The following is a 23,489-nucleotide window of genomic DNA, read 5'->3' as shown; positions in this document are numbered from 1 at the left end:
CTGGGGACCCAAGTTTGAGGAACACTCTGGGTTTGGTCATCTTAAAATGGGCATAGTGCAGAAACAGAGGAAAGCAGAGGGCGAGTGGGGGCAGAAGAGACAGCAGGGCATCGTTTCAATTACACATCCTTTGGCTTAGCTGCAGTAGGATATTATTTTGGAGATTTATATCCTGCCTTGGATTGATCCTCAGAGCGGCTTACAATAGATTGCAGTAACACAGAGAGAAACCTAAAGCTCCCAGCCATGCAGAGCATTGATTACTGAGCACATGGCACAACTTGCTGGTTAGGACTTCCAGGAAATGGGGAGGTTTGAGAAGAGCCTATTTGTAGCATTCGCACAGTTCTCAGATAAGGCCAGTTTCATGCCCGATGCTGCTGGGGATGCAAACTGCCGGGCCCCGTTACGTGGGGCTGCTTTTTGTCTGATGTTTCCCCTATGTGCTTTGAACCATGTTTTAAAATTCATGGCAAACTCACCTTCAGACTTCTAAAAATTATCTTATTGGGCATAAACAGAGTACTACAGGCTGTATGTGCATAACCAATCTCTTAGGTACACACAAGTTCAGATATCACATATGATTCTCTTTTAAGAGCACTTTGAGTCTATTAAAATTATAATGATTTTAATCTTACTAAAATTATCACCACCAGTAACTTTAAATCCACTAGAGCAGCCTTCGCCAACGTAGGACGCTCCAGACATTTTGGACTGCAACTCCCAACAGCTCCCCAGACAGCACCAGGTTGGCGAAGGCTGCAGTAGACTGAACATTTAAATTTTTGCTGTTACCACTGACCTGCTTCTGCCACAAAAATTTTGAATATGGGCCTGCCTTAGCAGAAACTGTCCCTTCCCAGGATTTTCTCCAACAATGAGGATTAAACAGCTTCTCTGTTTTTAGCTCATGTTTCCATGTTGAGAAGGCGGGAATAGTCAGATCTGGCAGAATAATCCACATTTTGTGCTTAGCATTGGAAAAGTGGCCTGAGGGTGGGCAGGGGGGTTTCTTCCAGGAAGGCCTCTCTATGTCTCTGCACGAGCCCCATCAAAAGGCAGTGATGTTTTGCAAGCGCCTTCATCGTGCCATCTTCAAAGCCAGGAGCTTAAGAGAAGAAGCTTGTTCATCCTCTCTCTGGTCTTTGGCTTTGTAGGGCAGCGTGGTGTTAGGCTTCTGCCCACCCCCCACCCACTCCGCCTAGTGCCTTCCAGATGTTTTGGACTACAAATCCCATCAGCCCCTGCCAACATGTGCAGATTAGGCTCCTTAACAGCCGGGCTCAGTGGTGACCTGGAGGTCACAGTGGATTTCCTGATTGAGGTTGACAAACTGGTCCAGTTGATCGAGTGTCCGATTTTTACATGTAAGCTCTCTCTCACTCTTGCAGAAGTGTGTATGTGTGTGCGCTTGCATTGGCAGGAGGGTTTGGGGGGCTTTGCACTTTGTGGTGCATTAGCATTGACACACGTACCCAAGGCCCCTCTCCTCCCCCGCTCCCTCATTGCAACTGGCGACGTGGCCCAAATAAATAGAGCAGAAGTTATGAGCCTCTTTGCTGTGAGACTTTCTGGCTCATGTGCCCATTAGGGCCATCCAAAAGCAGCAGCAGCATTGCAGTGGTTAGGAAGCAGAATGTAGGTTAGGGACACAAACTGCATTTGCTCAGGGGAGGCCAAGGGAAACAGGGGGTGAAAAACCAGCCCCAGGAGGGAAGGTGGGAGGAACTGAGTGGGTCTGCTCTAGAGAAGAAAAGGATAACATACTTCAAGTCCCTGAGGGCCCCCTGCATAAGAGAAGCGGAGAGGCTTCTTCGCTGCTGCTGCTGCTGCTGCTGCTGCTGCTGCTGCTGCTGCCGCCGCCACTACTACTGCCCCAGAGGGCAGAGGCTTGATCACATGGGCTTAAGTAATAGGTGGGTAGCTGTTAGCTGAACATTAAGAGGCTTGCTGGGAAGAGCTGTTGGACAAGGCGATCGCAGGGTGGGGTGGAGGCCCTCCAAGCGAAGGCTACTAGCCACAATGGCCACGCTCTGCCTTCCACAGCTATAGGCAGTCATGCTTCTGAATATTGGTTTGCTGGGAACCACAGGAGAGGAGAGCGCTCCCGTGCTCAGGTGTTGCTTTCAGTTTTCCTATAGGCATCTGAGTGGCCATGGTGGGAACAGGATGCTGAACTAGAAAGGCCATTTCCCTGCTCCAACAGGCTCTTCTTATGTTCTCAGAGGCTGGACAAATCCCTCTTTGATCTCCTGGGGATGGAGGCTCCAGTTCTCAATCTCTTGCATTGAGCAGGCAAGGGGTTGGACTACCAAGTGGCCTATATTCCCCACAAAAAAACGCTTTCTGATTCCAGGCTCTGACCTTTGCGTTGGAGGGTGGGTGTGGAAACTCAGGTGGCAAGTTCCACTTAGGAATGTGCTTCTGAGCTACCTGTTGCTACAGGAGAGAGAGCCTCAGCAGCAGAAACAATGATTTCTCCGACTCCTGCTGAACCGTGTGACCTTGTACCATGCCCTCCAGATTCTTCCTTTCCATGCAGCTGTTCTCACAGCAGCCATCAAGTTGCTTCAGTGGAAAGTCCACAAGCTGGACCTAAGCAGAACAGTTGCACTCTTCCCATGTGATTCCCAGTAACTGGTATTCAAAAGCAGGCTGCTTCTGATTGTGGAGCTAGTAAGCAGCCATTGTGGCTCGGGGCCATTGATGGCCCTATCCTCCTCTGTGAATTTGTCTGATCTTTTAAAGCCATCCAAGTTGGTGGCCATCACAACATCATGCGAAGCAGATTCCATAGTTTAACTGTACACTTGGTGAAGAAGAACTTTTATTTGCCTCTCCTGAATCTCCCTCATTGGATCAGCCTCAATGAATGTTGCCAAGTTCTAGTATTATGGGAGAGGAAGAAAAACATCTCCCTGTCCGCTTTCACCCTCCAGCTGCCTTCAAGGAAGGTGACACCACAGCTTCCCTTGGCAGCTCAAAAGGCCCTTGCATTGTCTCGCTAGAACAACAACCTCCATGTCCTTTAAACCCTTCACACCCTGTGAATTTTTTGCTATGGATACACTTGGCTACTGTGTGGTGAACCTTTCAGGAGACTCAACCTAACCATATGTCCAGCCTGTCCTTGACTGTGTTGCCTTCTCCAGCTTTCAAGCATCTCCTCTGATCTCCTCCCTTGTCAACATCCTCCATGAGTTCCTACTCAGAACTTTAATGTCCCCTTCCCCCCTTTCTGGCAAGATAGCATTTGGTTGTTTTTCCTGCTGACCAGAACTTGGCTTGGTAGTCCCAAAGTAACAGTGCCAGTTGATGTGGGGAAAGGAAGCCAAGAAGCTTGTTCCCATGCAGGCTGTTGAGCCATTGATCAGGCAGTCCTGTGACCTTCTGAGTCAGCCCTTGGGCTCACATCCCTGCCCGGGCCTCACACTGTCTCCTTAACCTGCTGCTTCGATGGAAAACTTTTCTCCATCAGCTGGCTTTCCTGTTCCTATGATACCCCACATAGCAGGCATTTAACTCGTCAAATCCCCTTGCCTGTGCTACCAAAGAGGCATGCATGCACACAACACTCCTTCTTGCACAAAGGCAGTCCCACTGTGACTCTCCACCCCCCCCCCCCGAAATTCATTGCCATTTCACTGTCCAGTGTCGTCCTTCTATTTATGGGTCTATTTGCTGAGTGGATGGCAGCATCTCTGTGCTCTCCATGGCAGAAAGCTCCCCATTTTCCACCAGGGCGACACAAATGGTGTGATGGCATTTGGGTGTGTGTATGCATGCATGCAAAAGGCAAGAAGATGGATGGAAGAGAAGGACTCAGAGGCTCTGTGCACCCTGCCCCTCCCTCCCTCCCCCTCTTAGGTCAAAGATCAGCAGTTTTAACAGCCCTGCTTACCCTTCCCTTATTTGCTTGCAGATCTCCGCTTGCAGCTGCTGGATGTGAAGAACAACCCATACCTCATCAAGGCCCTGTACGGGCTGCTGATGCTCCTGCCCCAGAGCAATGCCTTCCAGCTCCTCTCCCACCGCCTACAGTGCGTGCCCAACCCAGAACTCCTGCAAACAGCGTAAGTCGCCAACACCTGTCTGAGGTGTCCTTCAGAGCAACCAGTGACTTGCCCCACTGCCTTTGCCGCCTGCCCTACAGAGAGGCAGAGCTTCTGCAGAGGCTGTCTTGCTGCAGGATTGTCCAGCCATGAAGGAGTAGTGAGGACTCCCTGGGCGCAGGAGGGCACGTATAAAACACTATTTATTATTGGCATTAAGGGAAGGGTGCTCATTTTCAAGATAATAACAGTAAGGCAACAATAATAATAAAGCTATGATTTTTCTGTCCAGTACACGAGGCGGGAAGCTGTGGACTTATCCAGCAGGCTGCCTTGTTGTGGTACCATGAGGAGAGAAGCCATGTCTGTCTCCGCCCCTCACCCTCCTATGCAGCTGGTGCATTAAGCCCAAAGCTTTATGTTGGGTCAGGAGTTGGCCCAACTTGCTGGTTCTCTGCCTTCCTTTCCTTCTAGGGCACCTTATGGTGGCTTTGGCAGGACCTTCAGAGCTCTTTGCAGCTGTGGAAGATAGAGTTCTGGTTGGTTGATGGTGCTCGTTGATGGTGGGGTCAGCTGATCATTAGGTGCAGATCTGCTCCTGGACTTGGTTGTGTGGATGCACTCAGTCAGGGCCTGTGTTTTGAGTAGACAGCACTTCCCATGACAGTTTCTATTCATTAGCAGAAGGAGTGTCTGTTGGCCCCGTGACTCATGTAGGCTGGCTGAAATAAGAGAAGGAACAGTAGTTAGTTTTAAACAGCATTGATGGAGCGTCCGCCTGGCCTGGCACCACTACTGGGTATTACATCTGTGTGCCGACAGTGCCCAGCCCTGACTTCAGCACATGGTGCTGGGGGAAGGGGAAGGATCCCTGTGCATGGCCCAGATCCTGCAGGCCAGCCATGCCTCATCCCACCCCCATGCAAACATAATTTGCATGGGTATTCTAGCCTGGGCTCTGCCTTAAGTTGAAGCTCCCCTGCTGGCTTTTCCTGCCCCTTGAGCTTGTCACCTTCAGACCCAGCTGAGGCCCACATCTGTTGCCATTCAGACTTCTTGCAGAGTCCCTCTGTGTGGTGGTGGTGACTGGCCTCTTGCCTCTCTTTTCCCCATGGCAGAGAGGCATAAAGGGAGCAGCAATCTGAACCCTCCAGTTTTTTTCTATGGCACTTCTGCTTCAGGGGAGGCCTCCAGGGGCCATAGTCCTTGAGTTGGGTGGAGGGCTGCAACTCTCAGCAGGCAAGTCCCCCAAGGGTGTTTGGAGAGTCGTTCCTGGAGCTGTTTGTGAGAGGGGGGAGGACTTCAGGTCCACCCTCCTTGCCCTGCACAGTGAAGCACTTTTTGAGTTTTGTCTATATTTGGTCAGCCTCGGAGGGCTGTGCCTCATCCACAGGCATTTGGCATCTGGGATGGAAACTTTCCCTTGTGGTATTGCCATGGAAACAAGCAGAGCCATGGAGGAGATGGGAAGGAGCCCGTTCCCATCAGCGTGCCAGGGGAGGTTGTTTAGGTCTCCTTGGGGATCCTGCATGAACCACAGGCAGCAAAAAGCCAGCTCTCTCCTCCTCCTCCTCCTTTTCCAGGCGCAGACTGCCTGCTGTTGAGGCTGTCGTCTGGCAGGGCAAGGCAGGGGGAGCCACCAGCTGTCCCCTCCCCTTTTCTCCTATTCCCTCCTCTTCCCTTCAGGTACAGCTGCATTTGGAAGGCTCCTTCCCTTTCAGGTTTTTAGGATTCTTGCATATAAGGGCAGCAGCTTTTTGTGCTGCTGTTTTTCAGAGAAGCCCAGTGCATGCACTGGGGAATCGAGTCCATGTCCAAAGATCCATTAAAAAAAAATGCCTAAACCAGGGAGCCGGGTGTTGGTGCTGGACTCCAAATCCCATCAGATGTCTGCCCCTCCCCTATTTCTTTAATGTCAGTTCCTATCCCAGATTGGTGTCACTGTGACACAGCCCAATTCCGCCCCCAGGCTTGGGGGTCCTGGAGGGTCACTTTGTGTGTGAGCTGTTCTCTTCTGTGTATTTTCTATGCCGTTTTTCTCCCATGACTGCTGAATATTCGGAGCTGTCAGACAGACTGAACATCTGATTAACTGTGACCTACATTCCATTAAACATTGGCAGTGACTTTCATAACAAATGCAGCTGAAAAGCATCCCCTCCCCGAATTAGCTGGAGATGGGCAGCATTAACTTGCCTTCCTACTGCCCCCAACCCTTCCCTGGTGCTTTTTCCATTTCATTGCAGGGATCAGGTAGCAGATCTCTTCCCAAATTGCTCCTTTTGCAGAAAGAAACGTTTTGCATTGACTTGGGAGAGGGGAGGGAAGGGGGACCTTTTTGACCCAGAGGGCAAGTTCATTATCTCCCCACACCCCCAGGGCCCAACTTTGCCAGTTGGCAAAGGTGACCACCAACCAGTCAATCGCCTGATGTCATTAGAAGCCCTAATTGAATCACCAAGACAGAGGCTGTTTGAGGAGATGGTGTTCACACTCCTCTTGAGGAATCGTGTGTGCAGATTGTTGGAGCTTATTGATCTAGCTGCTGCCACTATAGAAGCACAAGGGACCTCAGTAGCACACCTTGTATTTTGCCAGCTTAGTGTGCCAGCCTCTCCTGACAAAGAGTCTAGCCAGAGATATTTATGCTCCTGTAATCTTTTGTTTAGACTACTGCTGTGCCCTACATGTGGGGCTGCCCTTGAAGATGGGTCAGCTGCTGTAGCTATTACAGAATGCAGCTGTTTTGTGATATCACCCCCTCCCCCTTCCAAAGCAGTATTTGAATTATTATGTTTGGCCTGGAAAAGAGGAGACTGAGAGGAGATATGATAGCCATCATCAAATATCTAAAGGGCCGTCAACATGGAAGATGGAGGCTAGGACTCGAACCAACCAATGGATTCTAGTTACAAGAAAGGAGATTCCACCTAAACTTCAGGAAGAATTTTCTGACAGTAAGCAATGTTCGACGGTGGAACAGACTCCCTTGGGAGGTTGGGTGCTCTCTTTTTTATTAATATTTTTATTAAATTTTCAAATTTTACATTTCAAATTAAACATGTTTTATTATACCATACATTCATTGACTTCCCTCCCTTGCTTTCCAAGGTTCATTTAACTTATCTACCGTTCCTGCATATTTTAATATATCCATCTAATTTAATTTTCCTATCTTACATCAGTTCAAAATATGTTATATTGTTGAATTACTTTAACTGGGAACAATGATTTTCAATATACTTGACCAAAAAAATTTCCACTCTTTAAATACCTGTTCTTCTTGTTCTCATATTCTACTTGTTAGGCCTGCTAATTCTGCATATTCTATCATCTTAAATTGCCAGTCTTCCTTACTAGGGACCCCTCTCACTTTCCATTTTTGGGCTAACAGGATCTGGGCCGCTGTTGTTGCATACATGAATAAGTTCTTCTGACTCCTGGGAAGCTCTGTTTGAATAATTTTTAACAGAAATGCCGCTGGCTTTTTAAAAAAGTTGTTTTAAACATCTTTTTCATCTCATTATATATCATTTCTCAATAAACTTGTAACTTTTTTGCATATCCACCACATATGGAAAAAAGTTCCTTCTACTTCTTTGCATTTCCAACATAGGTCCGATTCCACCTTATACACCTTAGCCAATCTACTCGGAGTTAAATACCATCTATGGATCATTTTCATATATTTCTCTTTCAGTGTGTAGCATGCAGTAAATTTCAGATTGTTTTTCCCAAAGTTTCTCCCAGAGGTTTAAGTCTATATTATATCCTATATCCATTGCCCAGTGTGTCATTGATTCTTTAATCAGCTCATCTTTTGTTTCCTATTCCAATAATAGTGTATACATTTTGGACAATAATTTTTCCTTGTTCATCAATAGCTCTTTTTCAAATTGTGAGCTTTGGTTTTCAAAACAACAACAATAATTTTTCTTATCTAATTTAAACATATCATGTAATTGGTGATACTGAAGCCAATCAGTAATTTGGCTCCTTACTTCTTCCAGTGGTTTCAATCCGGGTTCGTTCCCTGAAAAGTCCAACAAATCTCTATAGGTCACCCGCTGTCTATCCATGTTTATTATTTTAATTGTAATTGTTTCAATTGGCGACAACCATAGGGGTTCCAATGCCTGGCATCCTCCAAGTCTTTCCATCCCTTTGGAACCCCATCCTCTCCACCTCCCACTTCTTGCAACATCCTTCTGCTGGTTGCCAAGAACAAAACTCTTCCATTATGATATTTCACATCTTTCCTTGTGGAAAATGAATTTCCAAGGCATTTGCTGCTGCTGCTGCCATGAACCCAGGGAAAGAGGCAGATAGAACTGGAGAAGTGCTCTCTTTCTTGGACCAGCTTAGGTTAGCAGCAGTTTGGAGGTCTCTTTTCACTTGCTGAAAGCGAGTGTCTGGTGGGGATTTGCAAAGTTGATAACTGTTAACAGCAGGTTTTGTTTTGTTTGGAGCTGACCCTGTATACGCTATGGGTATGCACAGCACGCACGCACGCGCACACACACACACAACCCCAGATCTGAATCTAAAGCATCCTCACCCTGCAATCAGAGCAGGTTAGGCAAATCTGACCAGATTGCTTGCTCTGCTTCCAGTGTTTCAAATCATGTGCTTTGTTTGGGGGCGGTGGGCAAGGGCTTATATAAAGGAAGGGTTGATCAGTGACAGATTAGCCAGGGGAAAGGGCAGAGTGGTTTGAATTGCTGTGCAGGAGGAGCAGGAAGGTCGCCACTGACCGACACTTCTCTTAAACTCTCTTGCAACTTTTGAGATTACAGCAAAGTATCCCCAACAGGTTTTGGAGTGTTTTCCTCTGCAAGCTGTAGAGCCAGGACTGGAGACAAGAGATGCCACATTTTTGCCAGGTTCGGCTCTTGCCCAGCAATTCTAGCGACAACAAGTAGGCCCCATCTGGAGCCCATTGTGGTCCTGCTGACTAGAGTCAGTGCTTCAGAACAAGGGTGGTTCTGGCTGCCTCCTGTGGAGGGGGAGAGAGCTGATGAAAACCCCCAATTCATTTACCAATTGCATTTTGCTATAGAAATCTCTCTTTAACTCTCTCTAAAACTAAGGCTGTGGTCCTGGGCACATCCAGGCCATAGAATTTTGCTGCACTTACTTCCAAACATGCATAAAATTAGACTGCCCCTCTCCCCTTATATCGTTTGCCAAATATTAGATAGAAACACTAGTATTTCCAGTAGTTTGGTTCAGTTGCCTAATCACAAATATTTATTTATTCCATGAAAATTATGTGCTGCTTGATTGTAAAAAACAAAACACCTCACAGTGGTTTACAAAAAAAGACAAACTTTTAAACTTGGGGCATATAGGTCTTATAAGTGTAATATTTTGTGACAATATTATATGCAAAGAGTTGCAGAGTATTATAACATTGCAAGGCCTCTTATTTATTCCAGTGTCCTTTGCATAATTAAGTACATGAGCTGTCATTGTGAGGTGTATCTGCCTATTTTAAGGTATGATGCAACCCCCTGTGCAGATGGACCCCCTTCCTCCATCCCATCCAATTTGCCTTTAGGCCCTAAATGAGGTTTGCCTTTGTCAAACTGTCCTCCTACTTTCCTCTTAGCAACTGCAGTTCACCAACGTTCTGACACTTGGTAATGTTTATGAACATTCTGTGCCATCACAGTTAATCAGCCGGTGATTGGAGAAAAGTGTCTGCTAACAGCCGGTTTTTAGCATATAATGTATTTGAGATATCTGAGAAGTAGCAGCCTCCTTTCTTTCTCCTGCTGTAGAAGCACCTGTCTGCATCTGTGCCAGTTTTGGTTTACATCACTCCTGTGTTTCACATTCCCCTGCAATTTTGGAGAAAGCAGGAGGGTGTGAGCTCAGAGTGGGCTCAATTCTGTGCTCAGTTCAGTGTTTGTTACCAAACACAGATTCAGAAGCAATCCTAAGCATGCTTACTTAGAACCATTTATCACTATTAAGCAAACCTGCTATGGGAGCAGAGCTGTGGCCATGAGTGTGCTAGCTTGAGCCTTCCTAGAGACAGCTGCCTTTTTGCTGGCATATGGAGGGAGATCTTCTTGTGATACTGCTCCCTGATGAAGGCCTGCCATTCCTGGAATCTGGTTGGCAGCTCAAGCGGCCCTGTTTCTGCTGTCTCTGATTCCAGCTGTTGTTCCTCCATCTACCCCCCACCCCCCGTCTTGCTTTGCCTTCCCATCCCACTTGCAGTTCCAGGGTGCTGAGCCACAGAGCACCAACCACTGGGCTGTCAGCTTACCAAAGGGAGAGGCGCACAAACAGGAAATTCTTTGCAGTTTGAGCAGAGCTCAGGCACTGGGCTTTGTCTCCAAATACACCCTGGATTAGTCACACCAAAAGGGCAGGCTAGGATAAAGGGCCCTTCTTACCCCATTATGAATGTTGGGAGCTTGTAGGAAGCAGAGAGGATGAGATTCAAACTGCCCAGATCAGATACAGAGTTGGCATCTTGTCTTGGCTGTGAGACCTACACAATTGTCCCATGAGGAAACATAGCAATCTTGCATGTACATGTCATTCCTGGCATTTGTAGGGAGCCATGGAGGGAAATCTCTTTGCTCCCCTCCCTCTTGATAGGGAGGGAGGTTGGTTGGCTGCAAATTTCTCTGCTTGAGGCTGTGATGGGTGATCCACCCAAGGTCCTTTTTCAAACTGTCTAGGTTGTAATGGTAGCTTTTAAGGGCTTCCTCAGTGAGAAGATGAGTGAAGGCAGACAGGACACTGCTCACGTCTGCTTCCATCTTCCCCTGCAATCTGCAACCACAGGGGAGTTTTTGGGTGTATATGGTTTGCAATAAACTAGTTCATGCCACGTGAACTGATTGCATGCCCCAGAACAATCTACAGAGCACAAGGAGAGGCTCCTCAGCATGCTGCCTTGGGATAAATATTATGAAGATAAATATTATGAAGGGCAGTCCACAAATGTTGTGAACGAAAACAAAGCAAAATACATGTCAATTGTGAGGATCTTGGAGACCTCCATGTTGAAAACAGCCCTTGTACATTTCTGGTTCAGAAAACCAATCTTTTTCAAGAACATGATTGGCTTTGAATGAAGGAAGTTGTAAGCAGACACCACTTTGAGATAAATGGGGATGGCTCAAGAGCACTGAAGAGCTGGGCAGGCATTATTCCTCGTTGCCCTTGAGGTCTCTGCATGAGAATCAAGATCAATCTCAAGCTGCATATTCAGGAAATGGGGGTCAGAGATGGGGGGGGGGCCTCGCCTTGGGCAGCCACTTGCCTGCCTATTCTGAAGGCCAGCTGTGTTGAACTTCAGGTGGAGCAAAGCTTAAAACTGGCTTAAATTCGTTGCACCTGGGCTGGATTTCTGTGGTTTTAATATTTGTGTTTTAGCTTACCCTTCTATGAGATTGGGAAGAGAAATCCTGAATATGAAAACAGTATCAGATATATTTTCTCTGAAACAGCAATTCTGTTATTTGTAAACTTATGGATTGCCATGTTATGGATGCTTTAGCTGAGATCCCTGCATTGCAGGGGATTGGGCTAGATGACACTTGAGGTCCCTGCCAACTCTGTGATACCATGACTCTATGATCAGAGTTAGTCTGTAGTGAGCAAGAATACCTGGAGGTCTTGTGGCAACTTCAAGAACATTTCCCCTTCCTCGAAGGGATTGGTTAAGCACAAAAGGGTCCTGCTGCACCTGCATATGATTGCAGGGAGACGAAGTAGAGGTGGTCACAGCACTGCCCTTCTTTTTTACTGTTGCATCCATGGGCACCTGAGTGGTGACTATCTCAAGAGTTCATGTGTCTTCCAGCCCCCAGCCCCTCTTTCTGACCACAAGGCTGTTGGCAACAGAGCCCAGCCTGATGCTCTCTCTTCCTTCTCCCCAGGGATGGCCCAAAGGCCAGCCTCACCTCCAAGAAGACCTCTGTCACCACCCCTGCCATAGACTACGCAGAGTTGCTGCAACACTTTGAGAAGGTCCAGAGCAAACACCTCCAGGTCCGGCACCAGCGAGCCAACCGGGGTGAGAACCTGGATCGGAGAACTGTCTTCTGAAGGCCGGAACCCAAGGGACACGGAGGAAGCAGCCAAGCAGCTGGAGTAGCTTAACTCCATGGCTTGGAGTTGGGAAGAGACCTTGGGCTGGATATTGCTGCTAGCTACACATTGAAGAGATGCCACCTGGCTGTGGGGACGAGCCAGCGTGTTCTGGGGGGCCTTTTCTGATCCTCCCAGGCAAGGTTTGCTCATGAGGTGGAACAAGAAGCTGCTGTCTAGTTTGGGATGTGCTTTTCCTCTCTGGCAGTGGTGCAAGAGCCCTTGCCTTCCCTTGTGATGGTCATCTGATGGTCGTAGCCGTGCTTTTGTGACTGCCAGAGGGGGAAAAAGAAATGGGAGGACTTCCCACTTCCAGCCTGAGAGTGGGGAGGGTGTGTGGGAAACCCTAGTGCACCCCTTCCTCCCCGCTGATTTGGGGAAATAGTTGCCAAATCCACAGCGCCTTGACCCCTCTCAGCAACCCTGTGGGCTTGCACACTGGTCCCCATGTGTGGGTAGGTCAACCACTATGAACTCCCAGCAGGATCACCTTCCTTGCCTGCTTCCCACCCACCCCGCAAAAAACCATGTGTTTGGACTGCACAGTCTTAGCTTAAAGCTAACCTGTGTGTATGTGTATATATAGATCTCTATAGACCAACTGTATTTCTAGCCTGGATTTCTTTGTATTATTGTAAAACACTCCTTGCAATAAAAAGGTATGGCAAATAAAATGATTGATGGCAGAATGGACTTCACTTCCTTTGGTTATATCCTCCCTGCCATGAGATCAAAGGGCTTGCCCAGTTTGCACTGCTGTTTGGCCAAGGGGGCCTGCTGAAACCCCAGTTTGCTGCTCAAGACTTACCCAGCCTTTTCCTCCAGCTGTTTTGGGCTACAATTCATAGAATTGCAGAGCTGGAAAGGATCCTCCATCAGCCCCAGCCAACACAACGGTGTGATTTTGGGTCTGATGGGAATTCTAGTCCAAAACAGCTGGAGGAAAGCAGGTTGGAAGGTGAATCTATCCTGTGTGCCAGGCTGAAGGTACTGGACCTTCTTTCTGCTGCTATCCACTCTGCATAAAGTGCTCCCTGATCCTGCACGTTATACTCAGAAGTACCGTAGGTCTGGTTGCTTTCATTTCTGTGAACAGACATGGCATTTTCTTCCTTTACAGAGTGGGGAAGTCCTTTGCCCTAGTAATCTGAACCCTGACATTTTATTTAACCTTTGGTGTCCTGTATGAATAAAAGTTTTTTTTAAAAAAAATAAAAAAAATAAAATAAAGGCTTCTCCTTGATCAATGAGTGTCATTTCCACAGGCAAAGTTCCCTTTTTAGCCACACTTCTTTTTGCAAGCTCTCACTTGCAGGGGCTTCTGCAGTTCCTTCTGTGTACCTGCATTAAATCTGGAACCTCACTTTGTAGCCTTCTGGTTGAAAAGGTTTACAGTACTAATTGTGACAGGAAAATCTGCCTGCCTTTTGAGAAGCTGCTTCTCTTGCATATCTGGGTGTGCCTCCTACTTAGGACAGCAGGTCCTCAAGCAGTGATGCAACAGGCAGCCTCTTCTAGAGGAGGAGAACCATGCAGCAGCAGCACCTCCCTACCGACAATCTCTTACTACCTAGATGGGAAGGCCTAAACAGTAACTCTGTGGTGACCCTGCAGGTGGACTTTGGGCTCAGGGTTGCCTTTTGACCGTGACCCAAGAGGCCCTTAATTCTTGAGCAGGGCGTCCTACAATTAAGAAGGCCGTAGCTCAGCGGAAGGCTTGGCTTGCAGAATGCCGCAGGTTCAATCCCCGGCAGCAGCCAGGTCTGAGGTTCTGGAGAGCGCCTGCCAAGCAGCGCAGGCAAGCTTGGGTGACGTGGTGCTACCCTGCTTCCCCTGGCGAGGTTGGGCAGGGTTGCTCCCATTTTGCAGACGGGGGAAAGTCCAGCCCGTCCACGCAGCGTGGAGCTTCGAGGCAACAGCCAGAAAACGCAACTGCTCTGCACCCCGCCCCCCATGTGTAGCCGGGACCCACCGGGCCTCCCTCCCGAGTCCCGCCCACTCCCTTCGGGTCCGACGCTGGAGGGGTGTCTCCTGTCCCCAAGGGGCCAGCTTCCATCTCCTGTTAGTGGCGAGGGGAGTGTCTCTCTGGGCCCCCTCGGCAGCTCCAGGCTTCGGTGGGCGAGAGGAAGAAGCCGCTGCATCGAAACTGCCCAGGCGGAGCGCGGAGTTGTGGGTCACCCGCGGGCTCTCCACGAGTGGCGGCGGCAGCGGCAGCGGCTCCACCGCTCTCCCTGCAAAGCCCCTAGTCTGGGCGGCCCCTCCCCCTCCTTCCAGCCCGCCCCCTCCCCGCATCGCCCACGTGACTGGATCCCTTCCCCCCCCCCCACCTCCTTCCCCTCGGATTCCGGCTGCCTTCTCCTGCGCCCCGTCGCTCCGAGGCGTCCGCCCGGCTCCCCTTTTGCGCGCGGCGACGCTCTTTTCCTCCCCCCTCCCCGGCCGGCGGGGGGCTCGCCGCCGTTCTAGTCGTCGCCGCCGCCGCCGCCGCTGCTGCTGCTCCGGGCCAGAGGATGGCCACTGCTCGGAGCGCTTCTTCATCGCCTTCGCTCCCGGCTGCGGCAGCGCGGAGGGCCGCCCGTGGCGGGAAGTGACCGAGGGAGGCGCGCCGAGGAGCCGAGCGAGCGAGCGCGATAGACAGAGAGAGAGAGGCTGCGGCTAGGCAGAGGGAGGAGGAGACGCCGCCTTCGCCTTCGCGGGGCTGTGTCGGGACTGGCCCCCCTAGACGGGCTGCCGCCGCTCGACCATGGAGACGGCGGAGAAGGAGTGCGGGGCGCTGGGCGGCCTCTTCCAAGCCATCGTCAACGACATGAAGGTGAGCCGCTTCGGAAGAAGGAAGGGACCGGCCGGCGCCGCGCCCCGTCTGCACAGAATGGGGAGGACGGGGGGGGGGGCGGAGGCTGGAGCTGCTGCTGCTGCTGTGGGAGGCCGAAACCCGTAAACAAGCCTGGCGGGTAGGGGCGGGCAAGGGGGCTTGCCTCTGCCTCCCTTCCCGTGGAGCCCGTCGCGCCCTTGGCTCCCTGGCCTGTCGGACTCCCGAGGCAGCGCGCGGAGGATGGGCACGCGCGATGGCGGGGGGGGGGGTGTCTCGAGGCTGGCCTGCTGCCGCCGCCCCCCAGCCCAGACAATGCTGTCATTGCAGGAGGAGGGATTGCTGGGGGGGGGGGATAAAACCATTGGGATGGCGGGGGGGGGGAGCTGTCGTCGCCTTAACTCATTGGGCGCCGAAGCTGTAAATCGGGTAGCCGAGGCTCCCTCAAGCGCGGCGGCGGCGTTTGCCTTGTGCTTCCCTCCATCCCGGCTGCTCGACTTCCTCCGTCAGGCGGTTTTCCTTCTTCAAAATGGCCAGGCGCTGGTTCGGAAAGAGTTGCGCATAGTAGCAGTTCTAGCCTGGATGGTCGCGGAGACGATACCTCCGAGCATGGGCAGAGGGCCCTTTCGCCACCATTTACTATCTATATCTAGTCTAGACCCTACGCAGTAGAAGCGCCGTAAAGCTCTGCATAGTGATAATTTATCTAAATACCAAGGAAGGGGAGGGAGGGGGACTTAGAGAGAAATGAGTGGATCAGTGGCAGATGGAGGAAGGGGGCGGGGAAGTTGTTGGTGCTGTGCCTGGAGAGCAAAAAGCAGAGGCCAGTGGCACTCACTGCGTTGCCAGATTCAGCAGGGAGGTAGTTGCCCCTTGTCCTGGCCTGGCCTGAGTCTGCAGGAGCCTCTTCTGCCACCTCCTCCACCACCCCTTATAAAATCCTGTTAAGATTACTTCTCTTACATGGCTGGTAAGGAAAGTGAAAATGCCACATGGAAGAAATCCACACCCTAGAAGAATGTGTGCCCTAGGAGGGCGACTGCAACCAGGAGTTGTGAGGATCAGCAACCTAACTGGCGTTGCAAGAGAAAGTGGCCAACCCTCTTGGAGAATGAACATTAGAATGGCAATTCAACCTGGAAGGGTCAAGTTATCAGGCTCAACAACCTTTGAGGATTCAAACAACCAGTTTTTCAGCAGTGAGCCCTGGTGGCTCTGGCATCTGCCCCATGCTAAGGATCTGGGGAATTATCAAGACAGAAAGAGCCTCTCTTCTCTTGAACTTCATCTTGAGCCACATCTCAAGACAAGCTGCAAAATCTGGCCAGCTGAAATTGGTGGCGGCAGAGTTTATTGAGCATCGGATTACCTTGTGGACAACCTCATGAACCTGAATTCCCACTGCAGAAATTGGCCACGAGTGGGGAGGCTGTTAAAATCCAGCTGGTGAAGCCTTGGGGAGGAGATTGCTAGACGTGGTAGAGTGAAGCTTTGGTTTGGTCCCCTAGATCAGGCTTCCTCAGCCTAGCTCCCTCCAGGTATTTTGGACTACAACTTCCATCAGCTGTTCCAGCCAGACCCCTCTAACCCTTAGCACAGCATTTCTGGTTCCAGTTCTGGCACTGGCTCCTGAGGCATGAAGCAGTTTCCTGGATACCTTGTGTCGAGCCACATTTCATGGTCAAAGTTGGGCACAGGCACAAAGTGCCATGTTTGAGTTGCCCTTTCTCCTTGCTGCATCAAATCATGGAGCTGGACAGATCCCACCCACTCCCCAGCCCCCCCCCCCCTACTGCTGAGTTTGATTTCCAGTTTCTCTTCTCTCAAGGGGGACTCAAGATGGCCTCAATTCTGAAAGCTGTGTTTCCCACTTAACCTGAGTTTTAACTGGTGCAACAAAGTAGAAGGGAGGCAACCCATCCAAGGGTTGGCCCTACTTCAGCAAAATTAGCTTTGCATTAAAATGCAGTGTGCTGCAGATGTCACTCACTTGCTTAATATGCACTTAACCCCTCCCCTCCATTTCTGCATATACTAAGTGAGGAGGGAGCTGCGTGTGCTCACACATATGTGGGTTTTCCTCGCAGAGATTGTTGGGGGCGTGTTGTTAGATACTGTTAGTGCTTCAGGAACTGTGGGCAGCTAGATCTTTGAGGAGCCACTTCCCACGGCAGTAGACAACCATTTGAAAAGTAATCATTGTAACAATTAAAATCGTAATGCAGAATAGAATGCAACAAATAATCTAAGACAGGCTTAAAATAATAATCATAGTAATTACCAGAATGAAGCACTAGTAAAAACCTGGGAGCGTAAACTCCCTTCAAATGAACTGGCTGGGATCTTGCATCTTTTAAATAATAGTAAATAATTCATGAAGGTGATGGAAGCTCCTGTGGCTGCTGGGATCCTGCATTCATTGCCCAGTTTGATGAGTTGCCTCCCTTTCTCCTCCCCTGTCCTCTTATGACCACTGAACACCCAAGGGTGTTCCTAAAACACCAGGCTTCCTCTTAAAACTGGCATACAATCCTTAGAAGCCCATGGATGTTTGAAGGGCCCCCTGAGTCTATTCCTGGGCCCAGGATGGCCCTCCAATTGCAAGTGAGAAGCGTTTCCCCACCTCCCTCCACCTGCCTTCTCCAGGGCCTGTACTCTCCCTTTCCTTTACTCTGACCAGTTGCACCAGAAGCTGCCCCAAGCACCTGCATGTTTGTTTTTCATTGAGGTTTCCTAAATAATGCTGTGGACTGGGGAGCTGTTGCCCTTCATCATGTCCCATCAGCCCCAGCCATCATGACCAATGATGAAGGATGATGGAGTCACCCCCCCCCACCCTGCGCTAAAGCCAGCGGCTTTGCTCTGAGATAAAGCAGCAGAGTTCTTCAGAAGCATTCTCTTCCAATCAGTTGGGGAGTCACTCCCATTCATTCAGAAACTCCTTCCCACATTTTAGGAAAACTGTGTCATTGTTGTTTGATTACCTGTCCTTCACCCAAAGGTCCCAGGGCGGGTTGCATAATTGAAAACAACCATTTAACCCCTTCAGACCTCGCACTCGTTTTATACCACTATAACCTGCAGTGCATGTTTAAATTTTCTCCTCATTTCTGTCCTCGCTCAGTTCTGCTTTTCTGTCCCTGCTTTTTTATATGCTTTGGTTTCTTAACAGGCCAGAAACATGCCCTGGGACAGCAGCCAGGGCAGTTTTGTTCATGATGAGCACCTGGTGTGGCAGCTGGAAAACTGTTAAGCCAGCAAGGGCCTGAGATGAAGGCCTGCTGCTGCTGCTGCTCCTCTTCTTCCTTATCATCTGCTGAGTCACTGTTTGCAGCTGGATCTTCTCTCAACCAAGTAGACCCTCATCCCAAGAAGATGCCTGGCAATAGAGCCTTCTGGTATCCAGTCAGGTGCTCCTGCGCTTCGTACTGGTTGCACTGCTGCAATCTCTTTGAGGCCCATGGGGGTGTTCTCTCTGCTGCCCTTCACATACACAGGGGTAGCCAGCGTGGTTTCCTCCAGATGTTGTAGAACTACAAGTCCCATTGACCATGCTAGCTGGGGCAGATGGAAGACACAGTTCAAACACACCTCTGAAGGGCACCATGTTGGCTACCACTATGTCACTAAGGTATGCTTACCTGGTCCTCTTAATGCCTTTGCCAACAGGCTCACGTGCTGAGAGAGGTGATGGTGATTTTAGGCATCTCATAGGCCTCTTCAGTAGATCTTGCTGCCATGGCCCCTGTTACCTGTTTGGATTCCTGCAAGAAATGATCCACCAGGTGTTTGGCCTGCAGTTCTGCCAGTGAGCACAGTGTTCCCTGACTGCCAGTGTATGGTTGGAGCTTTCCTGGCCTTCGTGAGTCTCCACCTACACACAAGGCATGCTGAACTGGAGGTTTTGCAGGAGACTTGACCTGCTGCGTCAAGGGAGCCCTTGCACTCCTGCCTCTGTTCTGCAAGTGTTTCAGGAGGTGTGGGTGCCTGGTCAGTGGCCTTTCTCTTCTTAGCCCACTGTTCTGTGTGTCGGTGAGGACTGCTTTGGCCTGGCTGGCCTGTTTCCTCTGTGACTTCTTGGTTGGCCTTAATGCCCAGCTCCTGAGGCCGCAAACATTAAGCCAGCTTGCACCGGCTTCTGCATTTCTGTTGCCCTTGGCTGCTGGAGGCTTGTGAGCTGGACCAAGTTCTCAGTCACACACCACCTCCTTGCTTCTTCTGCCATGGCTTCAGGCACTGCTGCAGGTGAGCTGGCTTCCTTGCCATGGCTACTAATCTTCCAGTTGGCTGCTGAGTTTGTCAGCCTCCTGTCGTCCAGAGAAGGAGGGTTTGGCATCTGTAGAACAGCAGATGGTTCTTAGTGGAGTTACGATGCCTGTGTGTGTGTGTGTGTTGCAAGGGCAGTTCTGACTCTGGTTGCGGTGCAGGATGCCATCTTCCCTAGCCATGCATCCACTTCTTCCGCTGTGCCCCTTTCTCCACAGAGTGGATGGTGGACGTACGTAGGATGAGTCACGAGGTCATTGTCCCATCATGTGATGCCAGCACTAAGTGACTGAGAAGTAGTCCGGGACTGCCCAGCTGACATCACTGGAGGAGAGGATGAGGCTGTTAATTAATCTAAGAGAGCCAAAATAACCGTTGCCATTTCATTTAGAATTTACAAATGGAGTGGAAGTAGGGAAAAGTGCAGCTCAAAGGTTAAGCCTTGAATGAATGGGAGGATGATGAGGTCGCAGGTTGAGCTTCAGGAATGCAAGGAGAATGTAGCCAAGCACTTGGTCTCGTTTTATTGAACAAGCCTTTCAGGGGGGGGGGGGCTTTCTAGGTGCTCTTAAATATTGGGATAAACTGTGACAATCCCTGAAGCACAGACAGACCACCATGTTCCATAATTTTAAGTTCCCCATGTGTGGATTGAGCATCATTTTCTGCCACTGATGACACTCAGGCTCAGTGCACAAAACACTTCAAGTGTGTGGATACTGCAGGCTTCCATCTCCCCTTCCAGATGTTAATTGTACACAGGTGCAAGCCAGGTTAGTGATGCAGGGGCTGGAGGCCTTTATGTTTACATGTGGATAAAGTTAGCAGGGGCTTCTGATTTTTCAGACAAAAGGGAGCATGCAAGTGAGGGGGTTTAAGACTTCCTGAAGTCTGTTGATTCCCTTCCCATATCTTCTTCTGAAAAGGGAGAGGTGCCCTAGGTGGTTCAGTGGAACTTAAAAAACTGGATGCCTCATCCTACACCTGCTTGTATACCATTTACAAACTCTTCTCATATCGAAGCTGCAACTCTCAGGAAGCCCAGCTTTGGGCCAACCTCCAGCTTTGATGCTGCCCCATTTCCAGCAGCTTTGCCCCAGGGGCAAGAGGTGGGTGGGGAAGCCACTTTCTGCTCTAGAGCCCTTCGGAGCCAGGGAGAGGACAAAAAAAGGTTGCAGTGAGTTCTTGAGGCCTAGATCCTTGTGGGGGCAGGGAGAAGGAAGCCTCCCACTCTCAGAACAGGGGGTGCCCCATGGAGGGCCTGGACAGATAGTGCCAATGCAGCTGGACCTAGGGGAGAGCCAGGAGGCCCTGGCCAATGCCAGCCTTCACCAACTTGGTGCTTTTCAGATGTTTTGGACCACAACCGTCTATCAACCACAGTCAACATGATTTATCACCTTCAGTTTAAATAATCTGGAGGACACCAAGTTGGTGAAAGCATTTTTTTGCCATTTTAGGGGAAATAAGAGGCAACTTGCCTGCCCTGGCTGTTTGCTTCATTTTCCAGCTGTTTGCTTCATTCATTTCTTACTTGCTTGTTTGAGTCATTCATTCCTTTCCTGGTGAATTCCTGCTGAATTCACAAAGTAGCCAGCATCCACACTGCTGGCAGCTGAAGATACGTTGCATCCCCAAATGACAACCCTGAAGGGTCCACCAGGAACACCCTGTGTGCAGCTGTTTGTTAGCTCTGTAGCCTGGGCTATGTTGTCTCGACAAGTTGAGGTCAAGCAGAGACAACCACTCTAGATCCAAAATGTAATCTGGAAACATGGTTTGGCTCATAGGGAGTTCAACAAGGAGACAGAAGCCCGTTTTTATTTACAGCTACTGGGGGGCTTAAGTGGGAGACCTTATACCCTCTGGTCTCTGAAACCACAGCTGCTGGCAGTGAAAATGAAGGAGTATCAGAGATTGCATACTCATGAGTAGACCTGTGACTGTATCCATAGGCACATACTGGGCCATTTTTGCCTGGGTGCTGGCATTCTTGAGGACTGTGCAGGGAAGGTCAGGTGAGGAGCCTCCTCTGACAGTTGTAGGGGTTCTTCACCAGGGATCAACCCACAGGGAACCTCAAGTGGATCCTCAGCATTGGATCCAGGAGGCAATGCCTGCTCCTCAGACCCTTGACCTGCAAGGTGTCTCAGTTCGTTCTTGGAGGACTTGTGGTTATGAGAACTGTTGGGACTCTTGCCCTTGGGCAGAAGCAGTAAGGGTTTCACTTCTCTGTTAATGAGTGTTTTTTATTTTTTGTCTATGTGGACTGAGCAGGGTCCACTGCTTGGTGTGCAGGCCAAGGAAGGGGCAGGATAAGGTCACAGAGAATGCATAGCTCCAGCTGCTGCCCAACTCTCAAACAAGATCAGGTGAGGAGCTGACTGGAGTCCGACCTGTAACATTGGAGTTTGACATGTGGGAAAGGGATCTCAAAGGACCCCCCCACCCCCTGCAGGAAACCTGTCACAGCTTCCATCCAGCCCTTGCTGAGGGGCTTCTAACAAAGGAGAGGTGGCCACCTTCTGAGGCAGTTTGTCCCACTGTCAAAGCAGCACATACTCTGGACATTCCTAATGTTTCCTCAAAAATCTCACTTCTTGTAATTTGAACTCGTTGATCCTGCATCCTGGAAGAACAGAAAATAAATTTGCCCTGTCATCTACACCAGCCCTTCAGGTATTTGCAGATGGCTATCATTTCATGAGAAGAGAAGACTCCCTGGAAAAGTCCCTGATGTTGGGAAAGCTGGAGGGCACAAGGAGAAGGGGACGACAGAAGATGAGATGGTTGGACAGTGTTCTCGAAGCGACTGACGTGAGTTTGGCCAAACTGCGGGAGGCAGTGGAGGATAGGGGTGCTTGGCGTGCTCTGGTCAATGGGGTCACGAAGAGTCGGACATGACTGAACGACTGAACAACAACAACAATCCTTTCACCTCTAAAACTCTTACCTCTCCATCCTGGGACCTGTACAGCTGCATCAGCAGATCTGACTATCCATTCTGAATCCCAGTTGCTGGAAACCACAGGAGGGAGGACCCTCTTGTGCTCAGTCCAGCTTGTGGGTTTCCCATTGGGGCATCTAGTTGGCTGCTGTGCAAACAGGATGCATGACTAGATGAGCCCCCTTTGGTCTGATCCAGTTGCTGAAGGGCCCTTCCGATGTTCTTCATGGCAGAGCGGATGCTTTGCACACAGAAGGTTCCAGGTTCAATCTTCAGCTACTATGGTTAAAGAATCCTCAAGAGCAGGCTGGGAAAGACTTTTCTCTCTGACAGAGACCCCAGAGGGGCTGCTTCTGCCACAGTAGTCCTTTCTGAGCTAATTGGACCAAAGGGAGTTTGGTCCATCTCCTTTGTGACAGTTTTTCAGTTCTTTGAAGTTGGCTATCGTGTCACCTCTTAATCCTCTCTTACCCAGGCTACACGTTTGAAGCACTGTAGGCCTCTCCTCCTCTTAGGACTTGGCCTCCTGCCCTCTCTGGACGTTTTCCAGTCTGCCAATATCCTTCTTAAACTGTGACACACAGAAGTGGGCAGGGCAGTCCAGCTGTGGTGTGACCTAAGCGGAGATGGGTGATGCTGTTGCCATAACATCTTCTAGATGCTTTTTTCTGCTAATGTAGCCTAGAATTGCATTTGCCCTTTTCGCCACCACATCACAGAATTGACCTGCGTTTAGCTTATGATTTACGGAAACCCCTAGAACCCCTTGTTATTTTTGAATCCTGCTGTTGGTCTTCTCTATTCTTCACTTCAGGTTTTAGCTTATATATAAAAATGTGGGATAGGGATCACACATTGTTAGCGTTACACATAATGAAACCACTGGGCTGTTATTATCTCTCCTCTCTGCAGCTCCCTGGTCAATTCTGTTTGTTGTCATGAACTTCTTGGAGGACTCAATTGCAGCAGGATTCTTAGTCTTTTCTTTTGTACAATGTCATGAAGGGTGACTGCAGATCTGAGTTCTTTTCATATTTCTGTCCTCTTGTATATTACAGCCAATTTATCCCAGCCAGCAGGTATATTTGTCCTGGAGGAGCCAGACTTAAAAGAGGGTAACAATACTGGCCCACAAGCCTCTCTCTGGACCACATGTTGGCTGGGCCAAGTGAGGAAGTGAGTCCCAAATTTAGGCACAGGAGGCAAGCCTCCCTCCCTCTCTTGATGGCATATCTGAGCAGGTGCTGTGAGGAACTCTTTGTCTCTCTCCCAGATTAGCAAATGTGGACTTGGTCATGCC

General features: G+C 49.8%; 2 protein-coding genes across 7 annotated transcripts in view; both read left to right on the top strand.

The window, feature by feature from the left end:
- VAC14 (VAC14 component of PIKFYVE complex) overlaps positions 1-12,859 on the top strand; it is a 74,314-nt gene extending 61,455 nt beyond the window's left edge. The window contains exons 17-19 of the mRNA XM_033157331.1: positions 1,291-1,370; positions 3,926-4,076; positions 11,960-12,859. Of these exons, the coding sequence (XP_033013222.1) occupies positions 1,291-1,370; positions 3,926-4,076; positions 11,960-12,128 (400 nt within the window). The 3' untranslated portion in view covers positions 12,129-12,859. The remainder of the gene's footprint in view (positions 1-1,290; positions 1,371-3,925; positions 4,077-11,959) is intronic.
- A 1,787-nt stretch (positions 12,860-14,646) lies between these two features.
- The window catches only part of MTSS2 (MTSS I-BAR domain containing 2), a 58,495-nt gene continuing 49,652 nt past the window's right edge, over positions 14,647-23,489 (top strand). For all 6 annotated transcript variants that reach the window (XM_033157330.1, XM_033157328.1, XM_033157326.1 and 3 more), the window contains exon 1: positions 14,647-14,979. Coding sequence is in view for 5 of the 6 variants with exons in the window: in XM_033157328.1 (XP_033013219.1) it covers positions 14,911-14,979 (69 nt within the window). In the remaining variant the exon portion in view is untranslated. The remainder of the gene's footprint in view (positions 14,980-23,489) is intronic.

Source organism: Lacerta agilis, chromosome 8, assembly GCF_009819535.1.
Source record: "Lacerta agilis isolate rLacAgi1 chromosome 8, rLacAgi1.pri, whole genome shotgun sequence".
NCBI classification, from domain to species: Eukaryota; Metazoa; Chordata; class Lepidosauria; order Squamata; family Lacertidae; genus Lacerta; species Lacerta agilis.
Note: the sequence above shows the minus strand (reverse complement) of the source record. Positions and strands in the feature narration are given on the sequence as shown.